Raw genomic sequence first — 18,372 nt, forward strand, 5'->3', positions numbered from 1 at the left:
TGTTGTGTATTGTGTATTACCAAATTCCTTGTCTACTAGCCCACATGCAGTGAAACACAATAAAGATGTGGTATACCGGTGAGAATGTGATACTTTCACATACATTTTTCTTCCTAATTAAACAAACATTCCCTTAATGTTTAATAATTAGCAATTTCTTCATTTCAAAGTAATCAAATTAAACAATGTTTTGGGAAATGCGATTATCATTTATTAAAGTACTTCACAGAGTAACGCTGCATCTAATGGTCAACAGTTCCTCAAATGTTTGGTCAAACAAAACACTTGGATACAGCAAGGTATTCTGGGAAATGAAATGCTATCCTATCATTTTCCAAAAATTTTGTTATAATGTTTTCAATGTGAATTTGTGACATAAAAAAAGCCTATTTACTATAATAAAGTATTGTGTAGATAAAGTCCATACCATAATATCTGTATGAAATTCATGTTTTAATCATATGTTATATCTGTAAAGCTTCATTGTTCAATACACTTTATGTATCATGAGTTTCTTTTTTAATTCTTCTTCCTGCAATTTGACTTTGAATTGCAATTTAGCTTCCTGTTTGTAATCTCAACTCAAATTCTAATTCAAGAACTGACTTGAGGACAAGGACTTATGACTCTTCCCAGTCTGGACATTTTGTAGTTATCTCATGAAAATACTGGAGAATCTTCCTTTTGTAAATGAAATGAAGTACACAGTTGTCAAGCAGTCAAAATAGTTTATTAATGAGTATAAACAACATATAAAATAGACAAAGACATACACAATATACATTTAGAATGAAAGTGTAGTTTGGTTTGATGGAGTATTGAGAATAAAGATGTCCACATGTCTTTTATAAACTCTCCTTCAGGTTATTGATTAAAGTGGATAAGATGAGTTCTGTCGACAGCTCTCCTGGATTCAGAATCATCTTGAAGAAGTCCTTCCAGACAGGATCTACAGAACTGCTGAAGAGAGAAACACAGGTTCCACATCACCGCTGATCTCAGCACATTTCACCCGTGTGTGTGTGAATAACAGACGACAACGATGATGATGATACCTGTGATGTTCATCTAAACTCCAGCCCGAGTTTCCACGCGACACCGTCAGCGGTCCATTCAACACTAACATGTGCGTGATTTCTGCAACACCCATCAGATCCACCTGCAGCACAGCGGAATTACTGCTTCACAACCCCACTCGTGCTCGGTTTACTGTTCGTTATTGATATTTATCAACACCATCACAAAACACCAAAGATTGTGAATGTACCTGATACGGTGATGCAGAGGGAGTCAGGAGACCTCGTGTTATATAATCCTGTGAGGAAGATAAAACCTGCACTGTTCTCACATCGCTCTGCATCTCAAGATCCACCGACGCTGAGAAATCCAGAGCCGTCATGTCACTGTTGTCAGAAGATTTACATCAACACACAATAATAAACAATATGAAAGAATTTGTGCATTCTAACTCACAAAATAGACTGAGAACTCGCCGTACGGTTGGTTCAACACAAACCTTGACAATTATCAATATAGACGTATAGCATTAGATTAACTAATTACAGGTAACATTACAGTAAAAAGAAATGTAAATACATGATCATTTTCATGTGGGCATTACAATAATAAAGTTTGTAAGGGATAAACCAAAGCTAGCCGTGCTATAAAGGGGTTTAACTGGGGCTGTAAAACGATTAATTGCGATTAATCGTATCCAGAATAAAAGTTTGTGTTTAATATTTGTCTGTATGTTGTGCATATTAATTTTGTATTTATAAACACAAAAATATACACAGAAATGTATATATTTATATAAATGTGCATGTGAATGTGCATTTAAATGACATATCAATGTTATAAATTTGTACATTTTATATGTTTCTTAATATATGCATGCATGTGTATGAGTTTATAAACACAAAGGTAATATCCGCAGTACACAGCCATATATTATGTAAACACAAACGTTTATTATTGATGTGATTAATCGTTTGACAGCTGTGATTTATACTATGGTCACGGTCAGTTAAAGCTGTTACTGTTCATAGTGTAATTTTAAACTGACTGAAGCTACCCATGCATTAAACGATTTTAATGCACACCTTCCAGCCAATTAGAATCAAGTATTCAAACAGCCCATGGTATAATTTATTTTATTAAATATACATTATAATTCAACATAACATAATTGAAATAAGGTAAATGTGTGTTTCTCCATGTTGTTGTAAGCTGTGAAAGCTTACGGTATTGCGTGTGACCCCCGAGCAGTATTGGTGTGATCCCCGAGCAGTATTAGTGTGACCCCAGAGCAGTATTAGTGTGACCCCAGAGCAGTATTAGTGTGACCCCAGAGCAGTATTAGTGTGACCCCAGAGCAGTATTAGTGTGACCCCCGAGCAGTATTAGTGTGACCCCAGAGCAGTATTAGTGTGACCCCAGAGCAGTATTAGTGTGACCCCAGAGCAGTATTAGTGTGATCCCCGAGCAGTATTAGTGTGACCCCCGAGCAGTATTAGTGTGATCCCCGAGCAGTATTAGTGTGATCCCCGAGCAGTATTAGTGTGACCCCAGAGCAGTATTAGTGTGACCCCAGAGCAGTATTAGTGTGACCCCAGAGCAGTATTAGTGTGACCCCAGAGCAGTATTAGTGTGATCCCCGAGCAGTATTAGTGTGACCCCAGAGCAGTATTAGTGTGACCCCAGAGCAGTATTAGTGTGACCCCAGAGCAGTATTAGTGTGACCCCAGAGCAGTATTAGTGTGACCCCAGAGCAGTATTAGTGTGACCCCAGAGCAGTATTAGTGTGACCCCAGAGCAGTATTAGTGTGACCCCAGAGCAGTATTAGTGTACCTGTAGTAAAAGTACAGCGTTTCAGGCTTCAGACCTCCATGAACGATCTGACAGGAATGAAGCTGTTTCACCATCTCCAGCAATCGAATCACCAGATGAGGAAGATCTGCGCTCGCAACCGGCTCAGCTAACAGATCCTGTGTGTCAAATAAACAATGAGAAACAATCCAAGAGCTTTAAGGAACAAACCAACAATCAGTCCGAGGAAAGAGAGAGTGCAGAACCTCGACGGTGACTCCATGAGGAACTCTCCACAGAGTCAAGCATCCGTTATCATAAAGATAGCAGGAGACATGCACATCATCATCATCATCATCATCATCATGATGTGTGGAGTGTGAAGATCTGATCTTTGAGCTGATGAAGAAATCCCACGGCACTGAAGTCGACTCCACCTGTGCACAACACATCTCATGTGGGTCTTTACTGAAACTAATGTCATGTGTCAATGTTCATTTCTCTTATGTTTGAAACGCACAAGAATTCAAGACATTTCGTTGTCACTTCATACCCCTCAGAGTTATTTCATAGATAAAATGTAAAAGATGAATGAATGAGTAGGAGTATTGAAACTTTGTGTTGTTGTTGTGAGACAGATACACGTGTCTCACCTTCATCAGAACAGTTCCAGTGCTGGATGAGTAGAGCGTGTAATGCTTTAGTTTACTGCAGTAAAGCAACATTTCTCCATCTGAAAGTGTGTGAAAAGCTCAGTGAAACACAGCGTGAGATGACAGGATCATAACAACATTCTTGTGACAGTTAGATACCGAGGAGAAGGTCATCATGTCCGCTGGCCTGAGGCAGAGCTCCTGTTCGACGGTGGAAATTGGAAAATGACGGCATGTCCACATGTTGAAGCAGTCTGGACCTCACGACCTCACTGCAGACGTCTGGTGTTCCAACTGATGTGAACAAACAAATACAACAATAAATACACAAGTATGAGACCGCTCAAAAACTTTTTCTTGTTTAATGCACTTTTTTTTTCTAGTTGTTTTTTTAGATTGAGAATAATAAGCCAAAAGTGTTTGGTAGACCTCACGGGATGTGAAGCTGAAGGACGCCATAAGAAACAGATCAGTATAAGTCCAAGTGAGAGACTTTTAAAAGAACGCTTTCATGTTCCATTATCTATCGAATCATACGTTTATTGAGATCCTTAAGGCCAACATGTTCATTCTTAATACCACAAAACTCTTTCATTTTGATTTCATGGGGATTTTAAGAACATACACTTCATGTAAAGAAGCTTTCATATGGTCACATTAGCTTAGTCTCTCTAATTCTCTCATTCTGTATCATATCATCATTATATTTTTATCTATTGTCTGATGATTTTGTATGAACACATTTAAACCCTGATGGTGACATCTAGTGGCCAAAAGCAGTAAAGAAAGTGGAACACATCTTCTATTCTTAGTAGTAGTATTAACAACCAACTGATGTATATTTGCCAACACATCCCATAATTACACCAGCAGCGGTTGTATGAGCACACTGAACTGTAACCCTGCATGACATCACAGTGGTTTTACGGCTGTAATTCTCACCAGTTTCGGGTATCTCCTCCTCCTCCTGCTCCTCTTCCTCTTGGATGATGTCAGCGCCCTCTGAGGGTTTCATGCTCTCATGAGTGACGGTGACCAATGAAGTTCCTCCCAAATCATGACTGATCTCCTGAATAGGGCTATAACAGAAAAAACACACTGTATCTTTAACACAAACACACAACGTGCCATTATTGACAATATATAAATGTGAATTTATCGTCCTCTGCTCACACACACATTATTTGATTTGTTCGGAAATCTCGGCCGTGTGTGGTTCTTTAATACATTCACTTGTGTGTGTGTGTTTGTGTGTGTGTTTGTGTGTGTGTGGGGGGGTGCACCTGAGCTTCCTGGTCTCAGTGTTCTGTGTCTGAGATGCTTCTGGAGCAGCGGTGTTCAGATCCTCCCTCACTTTCTGTCTCTCTGCTCCCGCGAACGGTGTGGATGCGAGCTGAGTCGCACGAGCGAAGTCACAAGTGTCGTTTGGACTGCGGCACAGAGTCTTGTTCCAGTGTCCGTTTAGGATGGGCTCCTCGGAGCGAGCGATAGACACTTCCTGCCAAACACCAGACGGTCAAACTGCGCAAACCATTTGAAATCAGAATCAGATTGATCAAACGCCGATCTTACTCTGTCAGCGGAGAGCTCTGCTTTTGGTCTGGGAGCTTTCAGATTCAGGGTGGGCAACTTTAAAGACCAGCGGCTGGATGAAGAAGGTCTGAAAGAAAGAACAAGATAATGATGGTACAATGACGAGAAAACACAAGACATGGAAAGAATGAGAGAGAAAGTGTCGGTACTTTTTGCTCGACTGAGGATTCTCATCAAAAACCGTGAAGGGTTTGGATGTCGTCATCTTCTGTAGTTTGGAGTCGTTTCCACCTGACACACACACACACACACACACACATAGGAAATGATGTCATAAGAAATGATATCATGCTTTTGAACAGAAAAACTCTCACAAATCAGTCGTGTTAAGTTCACCACAGGAGGAGTGGCAATTAAAAAAGAAAATATACAAGACAAACTAACAGAAAATGTTTGTTTTAATAACATTTTAACAACCCAGAAAGCTGAAAACTCACCGTCAGTCATGTTTTCCCAACCCATTGAACTGACACTGAATAACACAAGAAAACAACGAAAGGATTGATTAAAAACTTGAAGTGTCTCATAAAAGAGGACGTGTGTGTAACAGTACTGACCTGTCACTCTTCCAGTCTGGTTCTGCTTTGCTGTGTATTTGAACCGGAGCAGATAGAACTCCAGTGGAGGTCGATTCACACGTGCCATCAGAAACCGTCTCCTCACCAACAATCTAAAACAATAAAATCACAGCATATATAAAACCACATGTTAAGATGCTTCTCTGTATGTTGACTCTATCGGGGAGTTTTTTGACATGAGGGAGGGGTGCAAACAGACCAATCCCAGCACATGTGTGGTCTCATAGGGTCGGTGTTGCTACATTAGGTAAGCGTCAGGCTACGGCGTAGGGTACGCGGCTCTGCATAGGTCCTATGCTCGAGTATAAACTGAATTTAAGACCGCCCAAATGTACAAGCAATATATATGTATATGTATAGGTTACATTTCCCTCACACTCTTGCAGTATTCCACCAATCACAACGCACTGGTGAACTGGCCAATCACAGCACACCTCGCTTTTCAGACCCATGAGCTTTGTAAAAAATCTGCGTGTTTCAGAGAGGTGGAGCAAACAGGAGATACAGTATGTGGAAATACAGCGTTTTTCAACCTTCAATCCTGTATACACATAACATTTCATCTAAAACAGACCATAATGTTCCTTTAAGCCGTGTCATATGACCCCTCTAAGGTGCAGAGATGAGAGTGAAATGATCTGTATCTGCATGAAAATATATAATTTACTGGACTGTAAATCACTGTGTACAGAAATGTCTTCACCAGCTGTGAAGCGGTGGTCTTCTTCTGCTCTAGAAGTTTCTGCTGGATCTGAAGCTGTAGATCCTGTTTCAGTTTGTTCAGGTGAGAAGCTTTCTCTGTAAACGAGGTCACAACACAAGACAAATATCAGTGTAATCCTCCAGCGCTTCAGCCAGACGTTCACAGTGCTTTCTGAATATTGATGGTGTCACACATTACCGCTCAAAGCTTTGTAGTAGCGCTGAGCTCTGAGCTCCTCAAAAGAAAACTCGTGATCATCCCGATACACCAGATCTTTACAGTACATGATCTGAAGATGAGAGTCCTGCTGGAGCACCACTTCATCCTCATGACCTCTCTGAGACCCCAAACTCTGCACCGGGTTACTGTGGAACAGGACTTCAGTTCACCAGCATGATTAATGGATCATTTTGAGGTTTAATGTGAGTGATATTATCATGTCTGACCTGCACTGAGGGGCTGACAGATCCTCCTCCATCTTCTTCTGAGGAAACTGAGTGCTGCTGCTGCTGTTATTCAGTGATAACTCACATTTTGCTCTTTCAACCCCTAAAGCCATGAGTCCTGCGCGATATGATCTGCGATTAAACATGAAACACGTGTAATAATGATAAAACAAGAGCTGCTGGTATTCACAATACATGAGCTGATTTACGGTCAGTCTACAGATGAACACGCCAGCATATATAAAGGACACACGTTACATTCATGTATATACGTATTGAAGAAACATACACACTACAGTGAAAAAACAAATACTACGGTATTTAATACGGTTCGAATGATATACCGAGTGACAGGAATGTCGTTGTCCGCTACGGCCGCGAGATTCGAGGTTTAATTTCAAACGTTGTCACGTGACTGTGACGTTGGTGCGCCGGGCGGACATCGCGCTGTACGTCACACGCCAGGAGTCATTTTTTATACTAGAAGGGATACGAATACCTCCACTGGGCATGCGCACTTCAATACCGCTTAAATTTTGTCCGGCTGAAAACCGTTGATTAATATTTTCTATTATTGAAAGGTTGAGTTTAGGGTTGAGGTAGGTGTAGATGACAGGTAACGTCATTTATTGTAATTATGTGGCGAGAATTTGCAACACATCCGGCCGTAGCTGTATCCCTTCAAGGCGGAGATCTAAGTATCGCGTGAGCACAGATGGCTAAGCGAAAATGTCTCGCGATACGTCGATGTCATAGGCCGATCGGGTGTGCGCAGCGCCGCATGCGGTCAACTGATGAGTTAGGACAGGGGACTTTCTAATACAGCTGATAAAAAGGTGGGTACCTATATTCACATCCCTCAAAGAAAATATGTTTTCGACTTAATTATAGTATATTTCTATGCGAGTTGTACATTTACAAATCCAAGTTTAAATGGTAAGCTTTTCGTTTTAAACATTCAACTTTCCATAAAAAACACACAGCAGAGGTCAAAGTCAAAGACAGTACTGACGTCATCCTTTTATGAATTATGAAATCATGTGATATTGTACAGTGTGTGCAATTTACACGTATGTTTTAAGCCTAATCATTCATGTAACGTGTCTAATAGTGGATTACATTATTAACACCAGAGAACATATTTCATCATTTTCTATTCATGTTTCCACTCGATAGACTGGAGCCTTAGTGACTTTTATTTAAGTTTATGATGTAAGTTACTTGATGTCACTACATTACAAGATAACAGTAGATGATAATCGATCACACTCTTAGTATATTAGCATGTGTGCTCATTGTTCATTTCTCTTTAGCAAATACACTATTTACAGTAGTATTGTCAACAAATATGTACTTTGTCACATTATCTCAGTATGTCAACAATGTCTGAAATGATCCGGACACCAATAAAGATCCTAGGTTTGGATCTGAGAGACACATGCAGACTTAATGTTCACCTGCATGCACTGTTGATAGTTTTTAGTGTGAGATGAATAGATGTAAATGTGTCTTGACAAAAGAAGAGGACCAATAACAATCACATGCACCACACATGCACTCAGTGGCTAATTTGTATACAGTACAGACTACATTCAAACATATGTAAATGTTCTAATGTCTATTATGCCTATACTTTAATTACAGTAGCCTTTCTTACATCCATTTAATCATTGATAAGTTCGTGTTCTCAAAAATGTATATTACACTGAAGGTGAACGGTTTGTCTGTTTTCTGAAGGTGAAGGTTGTTTAATTCCCTTTTATCAGACAAAGGTAAAGTGCCATTAATACCCTGCGTGAAAATGATACACATTAAAAATCAAATAAATATGTTTGTGAAAAATGTTGAATTGTTCACAAGTCCTTTGATTTGCGTATAAATCTATGATCCAGCCTAACCGTTTCTAAATCTCTATCGAGACAAAGATCTGACCATGAAGGAGACAAGATGGTTTCCATAGCAAACAAGAAGGAGATACAATAAATACTTGTTAGAGTGCAATGTAAAAAATCTGAGGCTCAGAGAATGTAAAGTTTAAAGTAGAGATGCACTGATACCATTCTTCAAAGACCGAGTACGAGTACTTTTTTTTCTGGCTCTCACCGATACCTAAACCTATAACTGATGCCTGTATAGTGTACAATTATGTTAATGAACCAGTGTCTTACAGTTACATTTTCTTTTTTTCTTTTGTTTTTAGGTCTATTTAAATTTAGTTCAATTTTTTTATGATTAGTATCACAAGATTACTAGCACATTTACTTCAGTTTACTATAGTAAACTATATACTCTGTGTTCGAATTATAAAAAATTTAAGGGGGGTGGTGTGGTAAAATGTGAGTCCATTATAACTTGTTTAAGTTAACCGGACTTTTATTTTGACGGGACGCCGCAGTGAGCGTTTGTGTAAATTAACCGGACCTTTATTTTGACGTGAGGTATCGGTTTTTGGCATCTTTTTTATATTTTTTTATTTGAGATTAATATAAGTAACATTATATCAAATAAATATATAAAATACGAAAAAGATGAATCACAATATACCAAATAAATAATAATACAAAATATAAAGGGAGAAATAAAAAATTAAAAGGGCATTTAATTACAAAAATTTGAAAAGCTTCAAAACTTTTTTTTTCAAGTTTTTTTATTATTGATGCGTTACAAACGGTAGATTTATCACAAATTTGGTATCAGTGGGTTATCACGAGTAGAAAGTACATGAGCTTGGTATCGTACTTATACAGTGCATCTAGTTTAAAGTAAAGCATCTAACTCAGTTTTACAGGATCATGTCTCTCAACGTCACCGCAAAACTGAGGAACGTGAAACTTGAAGCAAAATATTGGTCAAATAACAGCTGAAGTGTGCAATGCATGCTGGGAACTCTCAATCCATTGTTTCATGTCAGATTGTTTGGACATCATACAATTACATTATAACCTCAGTTGGGAGAACATTCAAAAGATTTATGTTCATAGTTTACTGTGTGACACAGCGAGGTAAAAAAAACACACAAGACAAACTCTCATGGAGTAGATGAAATCCAGCTGAAGCAGAGATGGAAAGGGCTGAAGTGTGTGTGTGTGTGTGTGTGTGTGTGTAGAGTAACATGGCCTCCAGCTCTCCAGAGGAATATGGGCGGAGACACATTCTGAAACTTTCTGGAAATATGTGTGTGTGTGTGTTTGGTAAGATGGGAGGGGCCTGTGGGCGGAGCCTCAGACATGTGAATGAGCTCTGTAGTTTTCTTCAGTTCTCCAGACAGATGTTCACCAACACTGAACACAGACGCATGCAGACGGAGAGACGACATGACAGTAGAGGAGAAAACACACTCAGATGTGATTGACAGGAGACTTTCAGACACACGAGTCGAGCCGGACGGTGACTGGACACACTTCACATATCACTAGAACTGTGAGTCTTGATATGAAATAAAGGTGCTAAAGCTTCATCTCATTTGGGATATTTCCGTCACATCTGCACAAGCAACATGTCGTCACGTCACATTGTGTCATTTCACCTGGCGCTCTGTGTTTTCACATGATTTCAAATGTGTTAATAATGTGAAGTATCGGCAGAATCTCTCTCATCCTGTCCGGCTCTGATGATGAGGTCATATTCACAAACCTGAAGAAGATGAAGAAGTGTTTAGTGCTGCGTTCGTGTCTTCTGCTCTCTCTGTTGTGTATCTGCGCTCACATCTACGTGGAGTTTAAAGACTTTTGGCTGAAGATCTGGATGAAGGCGGCGCCCTCGTACCTCACACGCCACAGGAACGTTGCCAAGACAACATCTGCTTCCAGTGATGCTGCGTCCACATGCTGTCCAGCGGTGAAACATCACAGAAAGGTGAGCGTGTGTGTCTATGATCTGATCCAGGAGATAAAGAGCGCTTTTGTGTGTGATAAAGTTATACAAATATACAGTCTGTTCATGACACTTCTCAACTGAATTTCAACTCGTCTGAAATCCAACAAGAGTGTTAAACATCAGATCTCATTCCCTCTGGACTTGAATCTAATCATTATTTATCTAGATCTGTTGCGTCAGCTTTGACATGTGTGTACTTGCATCTGAATTACATGAGATGTGAGGCGGTTACATCGAATAATCTCTCGTGTCGAGCTTCCGGTTCGTGCTGCTGGTTCTTCAACAAAAGCTCATTGACATTCTTCTGAAGACTTTAACACTCACCCCAGCAGACACGACCTTTGACCCGCACGCTCATGAAAGACTTCATACATTTCTCTTGTTCACACAGACAGAAGACATTACACACACACATGACACACGCACACATCACACGCACATATCACACACAGCAGAGAAACACAAACATTTATCATTTATTTTAAGATTTAAAATAAAGAATTCATATTTTTAGGTTTATAATAATTCACCACACACACGCTGTTTCCAGACAACTGCTTCTGTATTTTCACATATTTGGGTCAATGATATTCTCCCACATTCCAAACATCTCCCTCTTCTCTACACCAATCCCATACATGTTCCGGTCCATGTGTTTTATATCAGTTTTCACTTCAGTTTTAAAGGAACCACTGAATGTGTTTGTAGAGTCGTCTGTGTGTTTGAGAGCTGCTGCGAGAATAAAGAAATGAATTAAATCCAGAACTGAAGATTCAGGGTTACACGACAACATCTGTAGTCAAACTATAACCACAACATCAGAGAGAACAAACCAGATTCTTAAATATCTCATTATATTTCCTCCTCAGATCATCGCCAGTAATGGACATAAATATTCACAAATGTGACACTAAAGCAAATCTGGAGCGGTTTAAAACATCTGAATTCAACTCAGAGCTGTTGTGAAAGTTTGCTTTAGCTTTGAGACGAGAGACAGAAGAAGAGAAAACATGGTCTCTCTCTCTCTCTCTCTCTCTCTCTCTGTGTCTCTCTCTCTCTCTCTCTCTCTCTCTCTCTGTCTCTCTCTCTCTCTCACCCTCTCTCCGTCTCCCTCTCTCTCTCTCTAAACAAAACAGCTGCAGTGCTCATGATCAGCGGTCCGTGTGTGACATTTACAAGAGCAAAGAATAAACTCATGAGATCTAAAAACAGCCCCAGTGATTCTGGAATCCTGTAGAATCCTTATGAGGAAACACTCCCTCCTGAATCTGACAGAATCACACACACACAAACCAGAGAGAGAGAGAGAGAGAGAGAGAGAGAGACTGTGAGAGAGAGAGAGAGACTGTGAGAGAGAGAGAGAGAGAGAGAGAGAGAGAGAGAGAGAGAGAAGAGAGAGAGAGAGAGAGAGAGAGAGAGAGAGAGAGAGAGAGAGAGAGACTGTGAGAGAGAGAGAGAGAGAGAGAGAGAGAGAGAGAAAGAGAGAGAGAGAGTGAGAGAGATAGAGAAGCACTGAAGTTTAAAAAGACCAACAAAACACTTCATCTATGTCTCTGAATAAGCTCAACACAACACTCAAGTTTTATATAGAATAACCTCTTTTCACTTTATTGAATGTTCTATAAAAAAAGCAAAATTGCTGCAATTTCACTTTTTGAATAAAGCACAAACAATTACAGTCAAAGGGTGTTGAAATATTGTGGGGATCCTGAAATTCCAGGGCTTCTAATTACTGTAGAAGAGAAGAGAAAAATTCACTACTTGCCATACAAGAAAAAAACTGGACATGAAATGTGAATGTGAAATATTTAATTAGCTAATTTTTACCGAATGCTTCCACGAGGAAAAGCTGTTGAGTTTCAGTTTTAAGGTAAGAAACGACATTCAAATGTCACGAACAGGCAATTTGATTTAATCATTTGTAAATATAATGTCATATGTTATTAAAAGACATTTATATTTCATTTGTCAAAAAAACCTGTCAAAATGTTTTGAGCGGTTGTTATCTGTGAATAATGAACCTGCAAATGTCGCAACTGGCCAATCAGAATCAAGCATTCCGACCAGCCGTGTAATAACAGTGACTGTATGTTGTTTTGTTCAGTGGATATTAAAGTGATCTTCAGTTTGTTTCCCTTGACTGTACTTGTTGAGGTTCATCGATGGAAGATCACTCTTGAACCATGGGCTGCTGCGAGACACAACCTGGAGGAAGAAGCAAACAGATTCATCAAATACATCTCCACACCAAAGGTTACATACGTCACATTTATTGATCTTCCTTGACTACCCTACAATGTAAACTGTGAAATCTGGTCCAGATGATGAACAGTGTGTGTGTGTGTGTGACAGGTGACCTGTGAGAGACGTGTGTCTGGAATGATGGACAGAGATGATGAGCGGAGGTCATGGGTTCTGTGTTTGGACAGTAGATTCAGTCTGTATCAGCGCATCGACTCTAAACACTGCAGAGTTTACTCGCTCAGGTGAAATCTATTACACAAACCTACACTCTTACAGTTTCTCTTGATTTCTCGAACATATTTCTTGATATTCTGCCTCCATTTCTTGAAACTCTAAACTCAAATCCATAACCTCTCGCCCAATTCCCTCAACCTCATATTGTCAGGTAAAAGAAGCTCTTCACTCAAAAAGCAATCTTAGACACTGGTGAGATCACTTCAAAACTCTGTAATTGGGATTCAGGAATACAGTCATGTGACAGATTGTGTTACAATGTACAATATTAAAAAAGTGCAGATTGAGCAAATGCAACAATGAGTTTTAGGAAAGAATCTTAGATGAAAGTAGACGAAGACCAGGAGCGTTTAAAAACCAAAGAACAATACAAACTGGGTATGCAACACAATACAGAAAAAACTGCACAAATATATCAATGAACAGGGCATCCTCTGCACATTCGACACAATTTCATTACAAGATACTTTAGTAAATTCTCAGTCTTCTGACTAAAGATTTTTTCATTTTTTGTTAAATGTGTGTGTGAGTCACCTTCTGATTTAGTATCTTTTACTCTCATTAACATCCTGTGTGTGTGTTAACTAGTGCCTAGAGGGGTTTGAGAGAAAGTGTGTTTGTGTGTAATGCATATGTATTATAATGGTGAATGTCTCAGTTGCGTCTGCAGGTGTTCTTCTGCGTGACTCTCTTCTTAGTCCAGTAAAACTTCATTAACATTTATTCACACACTTCAGTCTTTTCTCAATGACCTAACAGTCACTTCATCTAGTGTGGAGTGTAGTGTACTTTGGTAGTGCACTGTAAAGTCAACACCACTGTAAGTCTTCACACAAGAACACGCGTGTCAGTATTTAACATGAAAACAAGAACGTTCAATGTGAAGAGGAACAGTGAGCTTCAGTAACACTATTATCATCCTCTCTAACAAATGATGCTGTCCAAACTCATCACACTCATCTGTGACCCACATACTGTGGACAAACACACCTGCTCTTTCTGATGCATAACCAGAGTCACACTGTTACTGCTGGAGACGAACACAACTACACACAATTCCCAACAACTGCAACACAACAGCTGTAAAACACTTCTCAAACACCCAGAACAGTTCTCGAGAGGACCACTAGCCCTCATGTCATCTCTGTGTCTGCAGACTGGGATCGGAGGATGACGGTCTAGAGCGCTCTTTGGCGGTCTCGGGGTGTGAGGTTCATTGTTTTGATCCCAGCATCAGAGGAGCACACCTGCAGGACTCACACATGTGGTTTCACAAACTCTCTGTGGACTGGAGAGACCCCAACCCGTCCAGACACAAACACAGCAACACCAAAAAACTCGCCACCATCCTTAATGACTTCGGCCACAGACAGGTTTGTCCAAATAAATCATTCTTCTTTTGTAAACACAAATTATGTAACTTTACATACATCATGATTAAAAAAAGATTACACACTGTGATAAACATCTGTATTATAACTTACTGCTGGCATAGTTTTGAATATTTTACAACCGTTAACTATTGATAGTATATTTTATACAAAAGCCATGGTAATTTATGCAAAAAATCTGTGAGAACTTCCTGGTTCTGCATCAACCCTTAGAAGTTTTGGTTTCATTTGTAGGATAATGCTGCTTCATGTTCATAAGGATCAGATTTCACATCAGTTATCATCATTGACTGCACATTGATGTCATATGAAGTTTCTAGTTGTGATAAGAGTTTAGATGAAATGTGTCCCGCTCATGATTCATATATCAAGTCCTGATTCTGACCTACATTCATTCTTCTGGAATATTCTTGGGTAATGAAAGTGAAATGGGGTCAGTGTATTAATAAGATCAGTCATGAAGAGCACTTCTCCTTTAAAGAAGGTGAAAGACAACAGACACTCATCTGATACAATCAAATAGAGAGAGACACAGAATTAGGACTGTATCCTCTAATCATTCAAATACAAAAAAGAGCTTTTAAATTCTACACACACCTTAAGAACAGCGACACAGACACACTCCATCACAAAGCCTTAAGTCATCAAGAGCTGAGCCCAGAGAGAAACCCCTTCATCCAACTGATCTCACAACTAACTCTACAACCCCAAACATGCCCAAGTCAACCCCAAACCCCAGCCAGACTAAACCAAATGATGAAAAGACAAAAAGAGAAATATCTCAAACACTGGACAGAAGCAACAGCTCAGCAAAGTAAAGTGGAATGCTATCTGTCACTAAAGAGAGAATATAAAGTGTCAGAATAGCTCACAAGCGTATCAGACCCTAAACTAAGAAAAGTGTTGAGCATGTACAGACTCAGTGATCACCAGCTCACTGTAGAGACGGGCAGACACAGACACACATGGACACCGAGAGAAGAGCGACTGTGTCCACACTGCACACACAATCAAGTGGAAACAGAGCTGCACTTTCTCCTCTCCTGTCCCAACTACACACACATCAGAGAAACATTCTTCCCCCAGTTTACAAACTTACACAAAGACTTTGAGCAGTTTCAACAAAAGGACAAGATCTCATACATACTGGGAGAAAAGTCAAGAAGCTCAAACCTGCTGCAAGATATGTCAAGTCCTGCCACGACCAAAGAACAACCAGCACAACACAACACAACACTGACAGGACAACACACACAAACTGACACTGTCACCCTCATTGAGAACTTTAATTAAAACTCTTTTTCTGTTTATATTGAGATGTATATATATATAGATTTTTACTTATAGACTTTTAATTTTATTCTATTTTATTTTTTATCTTAATCTGTATTTCTGCATGTTTATATTTAATCTTGTGCTTTGGCAATGTATATTTTCTTTTATCATGACAATAAAGCTCCTTTGAATCTTGAATCTTGTGTGAGAGAGAGAGACAGAGACAGAGAGAGAGACAGAGAGAGAGAGGGGGGGGGGAGAGAGAGAGAGAGAGAGAGAGAGAGAGAGAGAGAGAGAGAGAGAGAGAGAGAGAATAATAGAGAGAGAGAGAGAGAGAGAGAGAGAGAGAGAGAGAGAGAGAGAGAGAGAGAGAGAGAGAGAGAATAATAGAGAGAGAGAGAGAGAGACAGAGAGAGAGAATGATAGAGAGAATGATAGAGAGAGAGAGAGACAGATAGAGAGAGAGAGAGAGAGAGAGAGAGAGAGGGAGAGAGAGAGAGAGTACCCATGTTGAGCAGTAATTCAGGTCGATCTTCTGCTCTTCTCTTCCTCAATAAGAACTTGTTCTACTTTCTCCGGATGGTCTCTGAGGAGAAACTCATATATGAAGACTTCATACAGATACAAACATACAGAGGAACAACAGATCAAACTCCCAAATCCGTCCAGATCTCACAGATGTGTTGTGTCTCAGTTCAGTTGAATGGATAACAGATGATTTTTCTCTGTCAGGTGGACGTGTTGAAGTTGGACATGGAAAGTGCGGAGTGGAAGATTCTAGAGAACTTGATCCTTGAAGACGTTTTGGGTTCGATCGGTCTGCTGCTTGTAGAGGTGCACCTGCACTGGGCGGGGTTTGAGGTGGGCGGAGACGAGCCCTCGGTGGTTCGCTATTGGTTCAGTCTGTTGAGGGAGTTGGAACGCGCTCACTTCCTGCTGTATCACAGCTACAGCGACCCGACAAAACCGCACGTGTTCTTACAGCAGAACTCCCAGAACACCAGCAGCTCTTATATACTGGGCTGGGTGAACACTCACTTCTCACCACACACCTGAAGATAAAAACACTCGTGATAATCACCCAACGTCACTCTCGGGAGGTCAGAGAAGTGTGCGTGGAAAGATTGAAGTGCTGAAGCCAGTTTCCATTAACCTTCAAAATGAGCAAATTAAAATAGAACGTTGAAAGTACGCTTAAATTCAAACGCGTCAAGTTCGTAAATACTCACAGTTCTCACTCGTACGAAATGTTTTTTCAGGTAATACGATAAACACATATTTCGCAGAGTGCAATGGAAACACTTTTTGTCGTAGGCCTATTTGCAAGTCAAGGTTAATTGTTTTTTCAAGAGAAGGTTTCTTTATATGTTAATTGTTTAAAAGAGGTGAAATAATCTTATTTTTGTCTATGTTTGTTTGTTTATGTAATATGTGTGGAATTTATTGTGGACAATTAACTGCAGATTTTGGAGGATGAATGTTGTTATTGTCTTTTTGTTGTTGATCATAATAAAGGATTGAAAAAAATGACTATCACGTTGCGTAAAAAATTGTCACATGTCCATTTTCGGTATGTTTTGGCAGAACATTTGGGCTGCCCCCGACTAAAGATTTTCCTAGTCGACTAGTAGTCCTTCGTTTCAGGAATTAGTCGAATAATCGCACATTTACGAAATTAACATAGCCTACTTATATACACAAGGGAAGGAATAGTCTAAATTTACCGGCTGAGAAAATATGTACACTTCCAAATACACTTCCATATTACAAAGAAATGCTAAAACATAACAATAAAGCGTTTAAAATAATAACAAAGCGCTATAAACTGACACATAAATGAGCCGCAGCAACACCGGAAAAAAATATAATTATCATGTGTTGGAAAAACAGCCTGTGCATTTAAATAATATATTAACGAAAATACAAACTATATCATTAGTTATATGAACGTGCCAACAAAATGACCATAAACATAAAAACACCCTTTTGAATAAAATAAACAGAAATTTTGTTTTTTTTTAAGGAAAAAAAAATAAACAAAAAATAAAATAAACATACCGCAAACGGCATCTCTTTCAAATATTCGTACCAAATAAAACATTAAGTAGAAAAAGTAAAAAGTACAAATAAAGGAAATAATAAAATAAAAAGACAGTCCTGTCGAAAGTCATAAACAACTTTGTGCAATGCCGTGCAAACAAAATAAATAGAAAAAATACTTCACTGAAAAATTATATCGAAGAGGTAAATTAACGAAAACGAACGAACGAATAAACGCAGCACACGCGAAACCTTAAAATAATAAAGAACAGGCTACTAATAAAAAACTAATAAAAAGCCTTTAAGTTCTTTGCTTAATTGGTTTAGAACAAATATATTTTAAACAAAAGGTGGAGCAAATAATTCAATCAATAAGAATACAAGTCTTTACCAGAACAGATAGCAAACAGAAACACTACAAACAGGGCAAATGAAACTAACTACCGTCACTACTTTTCCATCCGATCTTTTTTTATATTACGGGTCAGAAACAGTTTGTCCACATTATTGTGGAAGAATTTATCTTCTTG

At 39.2% G+C, this 18,372-nt stretch overlaps 2 protein-coding genes across 4 annotated transcripts; one reads left to right on the forward strand and one right to left on the reverse strand.

Annotated features, from left to right (window-relative positions):
• Nucleotides 1-714: 714 nt before the first annotated feature.
• Nucleotides 715-7,258, reverse strand: bub1ba (BUB1 mitotic checkpoint serine/threonine kinase Ba). Of its 3 annotated transcripts, none has more exons than XM_056765376.1 (17): nucleotides 7,127-7,258; nucleotides 6,783-6,914; nucleotides 6,535-6,701; nucleotides 6,337-6,431; nucleotides 5,613-5,725; nucleotides 5,493-5,527; nucleotides 5,205-5,286; nucleotides 5,035-5,122; nucleotides 4,746-4,960; nucleotides 4,405-4,541; nucleotides 3,622-3,756; nucleotides 3,463-3,542; nucleotides 3,076-3,246; nucleotides 2,852-2,988; nucleotides 1,268-1,403; nucleotides 1,056-1,159; nucleotides 715-957 (listed from the first exon to the last, which is right to left on the reverse strand). In XM_056765376.1, the coding sequence occupies exons 2-17, from the start codon at nucleotides 6,893-6,895 to the stop codon at nucleotides 846-848; spliced, it is 1,920 nt and encodes a 639-aa protein (XP_056621354.1). In that variant the 5' UTR covers nucleotides 6,896-6,914; nucleotides 7,127-7,258; the 3' UTR covers nucleotides 715-845. The 3 variants fall into 3 exon arrangements, with proteins under 3 accessions (XP_056621354.1, XP_056621352.1, XP_056621353.1); XM_056765374.1 differs by having other exon boundaries at nucleotides 715-960; nucleotides 7,127-7,257; XM_056765375.1 differs by having other exon boundaries at nucleotides 715-960; nucleotides 6,783-6,900; nucleotides 7,127-7,228.
• A 226-nt stretch (nucleotides 7,259-7,484) lies between these two features.
• mettl24 (methyltransferase like 24) lies at nucleotides 7,485-17,332 on the forward strand. Its single transcript, XM_056765378.1, has 6 exons — nucleotides 7,485-7,618; nucleotides 10,039-10,637; nucleotides 12,813-12,911; nucleotides 13,011-13,144; nucleotides 14,293-14,509; nucleotides 16,535-17,332. The coding sequence occupies exons 2-6, from the start codon at nucleotides 10,425-10,427 to the stop codon at nucleotides 16,856-16,858; spliced, it is 987 nt and encodes a 328-aa protein (XP_056621356.1). The 5' UTR covers nucleotides 7,485-7,618; nucleotides 10,039-10,424; the 3' UTR covers nucleotides 16,859-17,332.
• Nucleotides 17,333-18,372: the final 1,040 nt, after the last annotated feature.

Source organism: Triplophysa dalaica, chromosome 13 (assembly GCF_015846415.1).
Source record: "Triplophysa dalaica isolate WHDGS20190420 chromosome 13, ASM1584641v1, whole genome shotgun sequence".
Lineage (NCBI taxonomy): Eukaryota > Metazoa > Chordata > Actinopteri > Cypriniformes > Nemacheilidae > Triplophysa > Triplophysa dalaica.

Bases quoted from the DNA above. Each gene is read 5' to 3' on its own strand.
- bub1ba (XM_056765374.1), bottom strand. From the start codon at position 6,895: ATGGCTTTAGGGGTTGAAAGAGCAAAATGTGAGTTATCACTGAATAAC. The intron at 5,287-5,492 runs GTGAGTTTTCAG...TGTGTGTGTCAG, and splicing joins TTGGGAAAACATGACTGACG to GTGGAAACGACTCCAAACTA. The intron at 1,404-2,851 runs GTACACTAATAC...TTCTGACAACAG, and splicing joins ACGCTGTACTTTTACTACAG to TGACATGACGGCTCTGGATT.
- mettl24 (XM_056765378.1), top strand. From the start codon at position 10,425: ATGAAGAAGTGTTTAGTGCTGCGTTCGTGTCTTCTGCTCTCTCTGTTG. The intron at 10,638-12,812 runs GTGAGCGTGTGT...GTACTTGTTGAG, and splicing joins CGGTGAAACATCACAGAAAG to GTTCATCGATGGAAGATCAC. The intron at 14,510-16,534 runs GTTTGTCCAAAT...TTTCTCTGTCAG, and splicing joins ATGACTTCGGCCACAGACAG to GTGGACGTGTTGAAGTTGGA.